The 11,231-nt window shown below is 33.7% G+C and overlaps 1 protein-coding gene across 1 annotated transcript; it reads right to left on the reverse strand.

Annotated features, from left to right (window-relative positions):
• Positions 1 to 7,409: 7,409 nt before the first annotated feature.
• Positions 7,410 to 10,575, reverse strand: LOC149577086 ((E,E)-alpha-farnesene synthase-like). The gene is made up of 10 exons (XM_089822081.1): positions 10,225 to 10,575; positions 9,964 to 10,133; positions 9,781 to 9,866; positions 9,438 to 9,652; positions 9,247 to 9,344; positions 8,994 to 9,086; positions 8,619 to 8,834; positions 8,396 to 8,534; positions 7,917 to 8,165; positions 7,410 to 7,810 (listed from the first exon to the last, which is right to left on the reverse strand). Exons 1-10 carry the CDS (start codon positions 10,483 to 10,485, stop codon positions 7,514 to 7,516), a joined length of 1,824 nt encoding a protein of 607 aa, XP_089678207.1. The 5' UTR covers positions 10,486 to 10,575; the 3' UTR covers positions 7,410 to 7,513.
• Positions 10,576 to 11,231: the final 656 nt, after the last annotated feature.

Raw genomic sequence — 11,231 nt, forward strand, 5'->3', positions numbered from 1 at the left:
TATTTTTTTTGGATTCGATACAACAATCTCACTCGATGCCAAAACCTATAGTGAGCCTCAGTTCATAGATGCATCACAATGTAACTTTGAAACCACTGATCTTGGCATCGAATCATCAACACCATTAGCTTTGGATGGGTGGGTGAACCCTAGTGACACCCTTGTTCAAGCCACAAAGAGCCTCCATCATTTGCAGCCACCCTTTATCAAAGAAGCTCCAAGGGGCTCTAAGTGTGTTTCGAGGTTGATCTTCTGAGGTTCATAACTTGGAGCTCATGGGGGCTATCGATGAAAATATGAATACTATAGGACAATCATGTTGGGGACTAAAATAACCTATCTCATTTTTGAGAGATCACATTCTATTTGGATTTGACCCTTTTTCTAGCCACAAAGATTTTATCATTCGTGGCCACCCCCTACTGAAGAGTCTCCAAGGTGCTCAAAGTACATTTTGAGGTCAATCTTTTGAGGATTGTAACTCGGAGCTCATGGGGGTTATCGATGAAATGTTGAATGATATAGGATGGTCATGTCAAGGCCTATAATAACCTATCTCATTTTTGAGAGATCACATTCCATTTGGATTTGGCACAACGATCTTGCTTGATGCCAAAACTCATAGTGTGCCTCAATTCATAGGTGTATCACAATGTAACTTTGAAATCGTTGATCTTGGAATCGAATCATCAACACCTTTAGCCCCATATGGGTAGGTGAACCCTATTGACACCCTTTTTTTAGTTGCAGAGAGCCTCCATTGTTCGCGTTCACCTCATACCAAAGAGTCTCCAAGGTGCTCTACGTGCATTTCAAGGTCAATCTTTCAAAGGTTGTAACTTAGAGATCATGGGGGATGGTCATGAAATGTTGAATGTTACAGGATGGTCATGTTGAGGCCTATAATAACCTATTTATTTTCAAGAGATCACATTCTGTTTGGATTCAACATAGTGATCTTGCTCGATGCCAAAACTCGTAGTGTGCCTCAGTTCATAGGTGCATCACAACGTAACTTTGAAACCACTGAGCTTAGTATCAAATCATCAATGCCATTATCTTTGAATGGGTGGGTGAACCTTAGTAACACCCTTTTTTTACTTGTGAAGAGTTTCCATCATTCACGGCCATCCTGTATCGAAGAGTCTTCAAGGTGCTCTAAGTGTGTTTCGAGGTCAATCTTCTGAGGGTCATAACTTGGAGCTCATTGGGGCTATGATGAAATTTCAAATGCTATATGATGTTCATGTCAAGACCTACAATAACCTATCTCAAATTAGATAGATCACATTCTATTTGGATTCGACACAATGATCTCGCTCGATGCCAAAACTCACAGTGTGCCTTAGTTCATAGGTGCATCACAGTGTAACTTTGAAACCGATGATCTTGGCATCGTATTGTTAGTGCCATTAGCCTCCATTGTTTGTGGCCACCCCATACAAAAGAGTCTCCAAGGTGCTCTAAGTGTGTTTTGATCTTCTGAGGGTCATAATTCAAAGCTTGTGGGAGCTATCGATGAAATGTCAAATTCTACAAGATGGTCATGCCAAGGCCTACAATAACCTATGTCATTTCCAAGGTGCTCTAAGTGTGTTTGGGTGAGTAACCCATAGTAACATCTTAAGGGATTCTAGAGATCATTTCAAATTAAACATATATGATAGCATTTCAAATTAAACATTGCATCAAAATTTGATAATAGAGGTTGTTAAAATGTTATTCACAAATTATTGCATTTGAATCGAATATAAAAAACATGATAAAAATGAATGATATTCCATAAACATGAAGAATACACATGATCCATGATAAATTGAACAATACTATACTAAATTAATATGTATGTCATTGTGCACATAAATGACAAAAATGTATATCAAAATGCATGTATCAATACACAAATTACACAAATATATATCAAAGTTCATGTATCCATAAACAAATCATGTAAATATATATCAAAATACATAGATCCAAATACAAAATGTGGTTGATCATGCCATCAGAATGTGTATAATATCAATGTTTTCATATGCCATCTCAAAATGTCTCATGACGCATCCTATGACAACTATACTATCCTATGTTGCTGTCGGATGATCAAAATGCAACCTCCCCATTGCACTAGGTGGATTAGATACCTCCTACATAAACAAAAAAGGAAAAACCCAAAGTTAGACTACTAAATTTATACGATTCTATGTATCTAACATTGAATTACTCAAATGCACAATGATCCTTTTTCAAGGAAGATTTATAGTATTAAAATTTCATCATAAATACCTCTCTTTTCAACCCCTTATGCCAGCTAGGAGTCCTCTCATATGTCCTCAAAAATTCTTGAACCTCGTTGATTGTGGCTTGTGTATGTTCAAGTATGTTTGTCAGATGAATCTACAACTTAAACTATAACATTATAATTCATAGCATACTAAATTTATAACATATAATAAAGAATTCAAACTACAACTTACCTCTGTCGACTCCTCCTTTAGATATAATGGCTATGTCAGCAAAGATACAAAACTATGGCATCCAAACTCCTATGCAATAGGTGTTTCCTATGAGATACAAAATAATTTTGTTAATATCATGGAAATTAGTTTTGAATTTATTTATGAAAATAAGGAAATAAAAAATAAATGATACTTATACATACGATGGGGCTCTCATTACGAATGGAAATGCTAGAGGGTCTATAATGTGGAATCATCCTAGACTCATCACCAGTAGCCACATCTTGTACCATAAAGAATGTAATTAAATTTTATTACCAGAAATATTTTACAAGAATGCATCGATATATAATCACTTTAAAAGGACCTAATTAACTTTCCCTTGTCAATGGGTTGTGCCTCATCCCCCGCACTCTACCCCCCACTAACAGGTGATACCTGCAAAAGAAAAGAAAGATTATAAACCATATATGCTCCAATATCAAAAAGAAAAATTAACGAGAATACAAAATAATGTACCTTAGATGTCCCAAGGCCAAATGGAATAGCTGAGAGTGTGACAATATCAACCTGTTTGAGCTCCTTCTCAATCATCAACTAAACATGAATGAAGATCAAATTAAAATTACTTTATTATAAAGATTAAATTTAAATCACATATGTCATAACAAAAAAATGTATACACGTATTGACACAGAAGGATTCCATGCCTCTGCATGTCCCTCCTCTCCCAAATCAGGGTGTGTAGCTTTTATATGCACATCTAGTATATCCTCCTCAAATACAAACTGATACTTAGAAAGATCACATATGGGACCAGAAAAATATTCTTGCACGTTATGCAAGTATGGGGCACACAAACATGTGATGAGCTTGCCGATGATGAACTCACATAAGCATCATCAATATGGGGAGGCAACAGTGACCTAGCTTGGGATATCAATAGGCTAATCAGTCTATGGATGGCTCTAGTAGTCTGAGAGCTAGCTTTTGTAATGATATTAGGATGTTGCACTAGAGGAGGGGGGGAGACATCAGTAGGGGGCACAAAAGTGTCAGCTTTCTTCTACTAGGCAAAGGGTCTATTCTGAGGAGACACCCATGTTGGGCCTCATACTCCAATAGTTCACCTTGAGATGCAACACAAATTTGACATACAATTTTTTAATGTAATAGAATGACACCTCTAAATTGTTGTGTGGAGGGATGTCAAGAACCATCCACCAATAATCCCAAAAGTTTGCATGCACAACCTCATTTGTGCACCATTTAATTGATAGTTTGGGCTTTGTGTGTTCTACTTGTTTACTAGTTTTTGGGTCTACAAAAAGGCTAAATATATCATCTTTTGTTATATTAGGGCTGCAACCTCATCATAGTCTAACCCATCATCAAAAATGGCATGTATTTTCTCACACTAGTGAAGAGTAGCATTTTGTTCATTGGTAACTATTTCAATATTATCCACTATGGTGTTTAATGTGGATAACATGGGAGCCAATGTGGGTATAGTGTTATATGTTGTTCGCAAAACGCTCAATTTGACAAGATTTTCAAATATCAAATCTTCAGTTCGAGGAGGGTTATGAGGGGGTAGGGGATCATTTGGTGGATGGTTTTGAGGGAATACTGGATCGTTTGGTGGAGGGTTACAAGGAACATTGTTTCCTGCCTCAATATCATCATTTGGGTCAGCCATACCTATTAATTTGCAAAACATAATTTCTATTAAAAACAAGCTAAATTTCAACAATTTATATTAAAAAAACCTAATTTTTAACAAATTCAATTTGAAATAATTGATTTATAATAATATTCATTCAAAACATTAGAAAAACTTTTTAAAAACTTACCTTTATCTGATACCCATTCAGAAATTTGATACCCGAATGGAGGTCAACAATGAAACAAAAAATGCAATGTAAAAAGAGCTCTCAATTTTTTTAAGAATCTATCATAGGTTTCGGGTATCCGATATGAAATTGGATACCCGATTATCGATTGGATACCTAAAAAGGCTTGGTCTTGGTATCAGGATGGATTGAATATAGTTAGAGCGGATTTTGAAAAGCTTTTAGATGTTTTCAAACTCCACTTTTTTCACATTGCCACTTTTTGGCACACCATGATCCTGCACATACCCTGCATATAAATAATATTTTAACAAAGCCCATAAAAGTACTTTTCTATTCCATATCAATTCAATATGAGTTATACTACCATTATTCTATCTAATAAGCACCTATGTTCTTCATTTTGAAGATAATGTATGATGGTAAATGATCAAGACAAAATGCCCCATGTGTATATTATATAAGTGCCTTATTCATTTTTATTTAATTCTTTGAAATAATTTTTTATAAGCCCAAAGACAAGTTTCTTAGTCCCTTTTCTCTGATTCATAACACGCTTTGGAATCCCACCACTCTTCTTCATCATTAATTTAGCCTAAGTTAAACTATACTTGTTTGTATGGATAATTCTCAACATCGTCTTTGATTTATTCAATGAGATCTTATTTTCACTTATAAGGTGTAAAGAATGTAGTTAGAATTTAGCGAGTGTTACACCACACTATTTGTTATTGAAATGAATATATATTAGATGTATTTAATGTTCTAACATAAACCATAATAGTAATTTTCACATAATAATATCAATTTTAGTACTTGAATTACACCACTTATTCTAACCAACAAACATATATTTTCTTCATTTTAAAGATGTTTTAGAATTCATATTCACCACCAAGAAATAGATCATAGGAATATTCTATAGAATCATTAGAAAGAAACATCCATTCATTTATTATTGATATTAATAAATATCTCTCAATCAAGTGAAGAGAGACCTATCTAATCGTAGACATTGTTTCACTATGTTGAGAATTTACATATATACAGGTTCAATTAGGATTTAATTTACATGATCTCGTATATCTTGATAGGAAAAACTAAACCCATCTCTCTCATTATAGAAGTGTAGGTAACCCCTTGCAACACCATAAGAATAATCCTTGCCAGAAGTTGGAATGCCATCATTTTTTAGAAAATCCCAATTCAATTCTTTGTGTCTTTCATCCAATAAGTTCTCAAGATAATTTAAGGCATCTTCTTCAGTGGATCCTAGATTATCTTTCATGTAGCTCACTATGGATGAATTTGTTTCTCCTCGATCCACCTCACCCTTCAAAACCAATGATTGAAATTGATAAAAAAAAATTGAATAACTAATGCTTACATGTAACTCATGTTTTCATTTTATATGCATATAAATAGAATATAAAATATAATATGAATACACACCTTAAAGGATTTGATGTCTCCTCTTACACGAAGGCTGAACCCTCCAAGATTATCAAACCTTGATGGATAATCAATTTTATGAAATATATCTTCTTGAACAATACCATATATGGTTAACATAGCTTGTAATGTGGTAGGGCATTTTCTTGAACTAATTGTTCCATTCTCTATGTGTTCAGCCAAAGTTGGTATGTGTTTTGTAGCATTCCACTTAGCTTCTTGCAACATAGAATCTATATAAGTTTCCCACTATGTAAACACACAATAAATTTGAGTAAGATAAAAGAGTTTATTGATTCATTAGAAAACAAAAATAAAATGTCTAGGCTCCTTTTGACTACCAAAACATAAGAAAATGAGATGCAATAAATTTGGTGATGCATTACATTTACCTTTGAGATTATGAGAGTAAATGAGCTAGCTATTTTATGAATTCTACCATTTTATATGAAAAAATTAACAAAACTATATAGTCATCCCGCATCTTTAGCAAGGGAAAGAGTCTCTTGGCCTTGAAAATTTTGAGCTTCTTGATCCATTTCATTGATTCCATTATACAAAACCATGTATATAATTTTCATGTATTAGGGGAGTTGGTCTATAGCTATTGGATCCCACCCAAAAAATGCAATAGCTTTTTGTTACAGTCTAACTCACATTTATTGTTAGTTACTACAACATAAGTATTGATTTATCACTTACTTCTTAATTGTTTGTGCACGAGGAGTTCTAGTTCATCAGCTGTTCCATGATAAATGTTTAATTGTTATTCTACTTAGTGATGAGCATATGAAATTATATATGTATGGTTATTTTGCACCCACAATAAAAGAGCTCATAGTTGACAACAAATAATTTCAAATATTGGAGGTTGCATGAAAGGATAGAGATATTTTTGTTAGGTTATGAAGTTAATTCTCACCTTGAGATGGCTATTCACATGAGAAGCATTTTTATTCTTTTTTTTTTTTACTAATTGATTTTAAGTAGGGATATAAATATAATTTTAACAAAGCCCATAAAAGTACTTTTCTATTTCATATCAATGCAATAAGAATTATTACCATTATTCTATCAAATAAGCACCAATGTTCTTCATTTTAAAGATAATGTATGATGGCCATGTATCATGACAAAATGCAACATAGGTATATTATATGAGTTCCTTTATTCATTTTTATTCAACTATTTAAAATGACATTTTATTTAAGCCCATAGATAAGTTCCTTAGCCCTTTTCATTTGAATAAGTAAACCTTTTAAAATCCCACTGTAGTTTTTCATGATTAATTTGATCTAAGTCAAGTTATACTTGTTTGTATGGATGATTCTCGACATCATCTTTGCTTTATGAAAAGATCTTATATTCTTACCAATAAGATGTAGATAATGTAGTTAGAACTTATTGAATGTTACACCAGACAATTTCTTATTGAAACAAACATATTAGATGTTTTTAATATTTTGACATAAACCATAAAAGTGATTCTTACAAAATATCAATTTTCGTAAGAATTATAACTTTTATTCTAAGAAACAATCATATATTCTCTTCATTTTAAAATCATATTAAAATGCCTATCCACCACAAAAAAAAATAGAAAACAATAGAAAACAAAACCATGCAAATATTATGTAAGAATCACTGGAAAAAATACCAATTCATTTATTATTGATAATAATAAATATCTCTCGATCAATTCAAGAGAGACTTATGCGATTGTAGGCATTGGTTTACCACATTCAAAATTTACATAGATACTAGTTCAATTAGGATTTGATTTACATGATCTCTTATATCTTGATAGGCAAAACTAAAGCCATCTCTCTCATTGTAGAAATGTAGGTAACCCCTTGCAACATCATAAGAATAATCCTTGCTACAACTTGGAACACCATCATTTTTCAGAAACTCCCAATTCAATTCTTTGTGTCTTTCATCCAATAAGCTCTCAAGATAATTTAAGGCATCTTCTTCAGTGGATCCTGGATTATCTTTCATGTAGCTCACTATGGATGAATTTGTTTCTCCTCGAGCCACCTCACCCTTCAAAACCAATGATTGAAATTCTTAAAAAAATTGAATAGCCTATAACTCAATTTTCATTTTATATTCATGTAAATAGAATATCAAATATAATATGAATACACACCTTAAAGGATTTGATGTCACCTCTTACTCGAAGGCTAAAACCTCCAAGACTATCAAACCTCGACGGATAATCAATTTTATGAAATATATCTTCTGGAACAATCCCATCCACTGTTAATATAGCTTGCAATGTGGTTGGGCGTTTTCCTGAACTAATTGTTCCATTCTCTATGTGTTCTGCCAAAGTTGGTACGTGTTTTGTAGCATTCCACTTAGCTTCTTGCAACATAGCATCTATATAAGTTTCCCACTATATAAACACACAATAAATTTGAGTAAGATAAAAGAGTTTATTGATTCATTAGAAAACAAAAATAAAATGTCTAGGCTCCTTTTGACTACCAAAACATAAGAAAATGAGATGAAATAAATTTGGTTATGCATTACATTTACCTTTGAGATTGTGAAAGTAAATGAGCCAGCTATTTTATGAATTCTACCCTTTTTAATGAAAAAATTAACAAAAATATATAATCATACCGCATCTTTAGCATGGGAGAGAGTCTCTCGGCCTTGAAACTTTTGAGCTTCTTGATCCATTTCATTGATTCCATTATACAAAACCATGTATATAATTTTCATGTATTCGGGGAGCTGGTCTATAGATGTTGGATCCCACCTAAAAAATGCAATAGCTTTTTGTTACAATCTAACTCACATTTATTGTTAGTTACTGCAACATAAGTATTGATTTATCACTTACTTCTTAATTGCTTGTGTGAGGAGTTCTAGTTCATCAACTGTTCCATATGTGTCATATGTATCATCCAAATATGTTGCAAGTACGCAAGACTTGGCAAGACTCGATCTAAATGCAGAGTACTTTTCATCTTCACAAATTGCACATGCCATAAAGAAAAATTCTACATGTCGATGGCGAGCAAAATTTACATTAGGCAAACCAGATTCCCTCCACCATCTGAAACGACACAGCCAATTGAAAAGGAAAATGTTAATTAAAACCTCAATAACCCAAATGTAATAAAAAAATGTTTTTCTTTGAAAACAAAAAAATATAAAGTTGCATACGTAATAAAATCTATTATCCATCTCACATAGCATTTAAAATATAACTGACCTCGAGAAAGCTTTAAGCTCTTGCTGATGCAATGACTGAATCATATTGTAGTCCATTTTTGCTAGAGATAAAAGCTTGTCATTATCCTCCACCCTGAAAGCAAATATACATTAAAATTAAAATTTGAGTAGCATATGTTCTAGAAGTAAAAGTGAAATAGAATTGCAAACCTATTGAATTGTTTTGCAGCCTTTGGCTGTTATCGTTTAAACCTGTAAGGAGATGAAAATAAGGGAGCAGAGCAAATGAGTACCTGGCCCATTCATTGTTTTCCCTGTAGATTTCAATGTATTTCCTCGCTTCCAATCTGGGCAGAAGTGTATACCATGCATACCTCAGATTCACTGATACCTGCACACATATATAGGATGATCTCATTAGAGTCAGTAGATTATAAGTTTAATTGTATAAACATTTGCCTTTGTCTGAACTTGTGAATAATACCTCATGTAAAAGGCTGGAGTTTATCCCTTTCATCTGCAGAGCTTCATTTAAATATGAAGTAGAGAATTGCTTGGCCTCATCCAAAATTTTCTCCCCTGGAAAAGCAATATATGAAGCTCTGTACAAATTCAGAATACTCTTGATTTTCTCCTCCTCCGACTCAGCGGTAGGGCAGAAGAAGTCCCCATTTTCTGTTCTAAACGCCCCCAACACTCCTGTCAAATTATATCAAGTGAACGATAAGATCAGATCAAATATAAGTACACATTTTAGAACATTTGATATTTGTTTGGATCAAACATAAACCTAAACAGAGATATCTTATTTTAATAATAAGAAATACCTGGAGAAACGGAGTATCTATGGAGCCTCAGAATCCGAAAGCCCAAGGCCGTGGCGTTGAGATCTTTTTCGCATTCACCCCAATTCCTGCATTGCATTGAATTGCATTATAGAACGTTATGTACTTGTAATAATAATAATCTTATTAATGGGCTTGCTATAATAAGGGGAATTAGAAACAAACCTGTAAACCAAATCAAGGGCTTGTTTTATTTCCTCTTGAAAATGCCGATCTATTCCAAGGCGCTCAATACTATCAATCAAGAAAAGAAGTTGGGAAACATCTTTTTCATGGTTGAACCTGTCTTTTACCTCGCCAATAAGTTTCCCACAATGCTCAGCATAGTGGGTGCCCTGTTTTCAACATCAGAACAAAACTGTTACTAAAACAGAGTCAGAGAGCAAAGAAACAAGAGAAGAAAGAAGAAGAAGAGTGTGATCTTACCTGGTAAGGATGGTTTGGGAGGGACTGAATGAAATCATCTCCCCACAAATTGGGATGATGGTTTCCTATGCGCCTATTTGAGACTTCATCAGCTTGGGTCTGGTTAGCTATTAACGGGTTTGACATGAAAACCTTCGTTCTCATGCGCTTTAATGGCAGCCCTGCTTTGCCATTCACACCAACACTGGCATTGTTGGATTGAGATTGGGAAGGCTTTGATTTGAGGCAGAAATTGGATGAAAAAGTAGAGGAAAGAGCCATTGCAAAAAAACACTTGTTTGTTTGATTTGAGGCACAGAGAGACAATGGCTTCTAAGTTTGTAGAAATGGCAGGATGCAAGGAATGCTTGTTTGCTGCGCTTTTTATAGGCATAACTGTCAAGTTGTCCAAAATGAGGAATCTCACCTTTCGCCATGACTTGTAACAGTCCTTTTTGTTCTGCGCAGGCTATCTTGAACGAGAGTTTCAAGACTTCATTGGGAAACTTCGTATATAATTTTTTAATATTTTCCGTGCTCATCGAACTGTCTTTCTTCTACATTCATTGCACATTGCACATGCACAAAATGGGCAAGGCAAATAAAGGATCAATTTTCTTCATCAAAAGAAATGCATGTATAACATTGGAAAGCAGTTTCAAAATGAGTAGACTTCATCTATTCTTTATGGCATTTTCTTGGCTGATTGACTTCATAACTTTGAATTTTTATGATCATATTTTTTAACGTTACGATGAGCAAATCACTTTCAAACATTGTTCTGAGGTCCCATATGGCTTCATACAGCACATATATATTCAAAAGGAACGAGCACGTTTATATGGTCTATTTCATTCATTTATTTGATTTGCATGATGATGTCACCCATGACACGTCATACGAAAACGTTCTCTGCAGTCATAAAAGGAGGAATACGAGCTCACGGCTTTCAAAGATGATGTGTAGCTGCGTTTTTTAATTTATTAGTTAACAGTTTGATTCTCCAAAGAATCATTTATTTCATTTAG

This window comes from Cupressus sempervirens, chromosome 1, assembly GCF_028749045.1.
Source record: "Cupressus sempervirens isolate cs-2001-9-10 chromosome 1, ASM2874904v1, whole genome shotgun sequence".
Classification (NCBI taxonomy): Eukaryota; Viridiplantae; Streptophyta; class Pinopsida; order Cupressales; family Cupressaceae; genus Cupressus; species Cupressus sempervirens.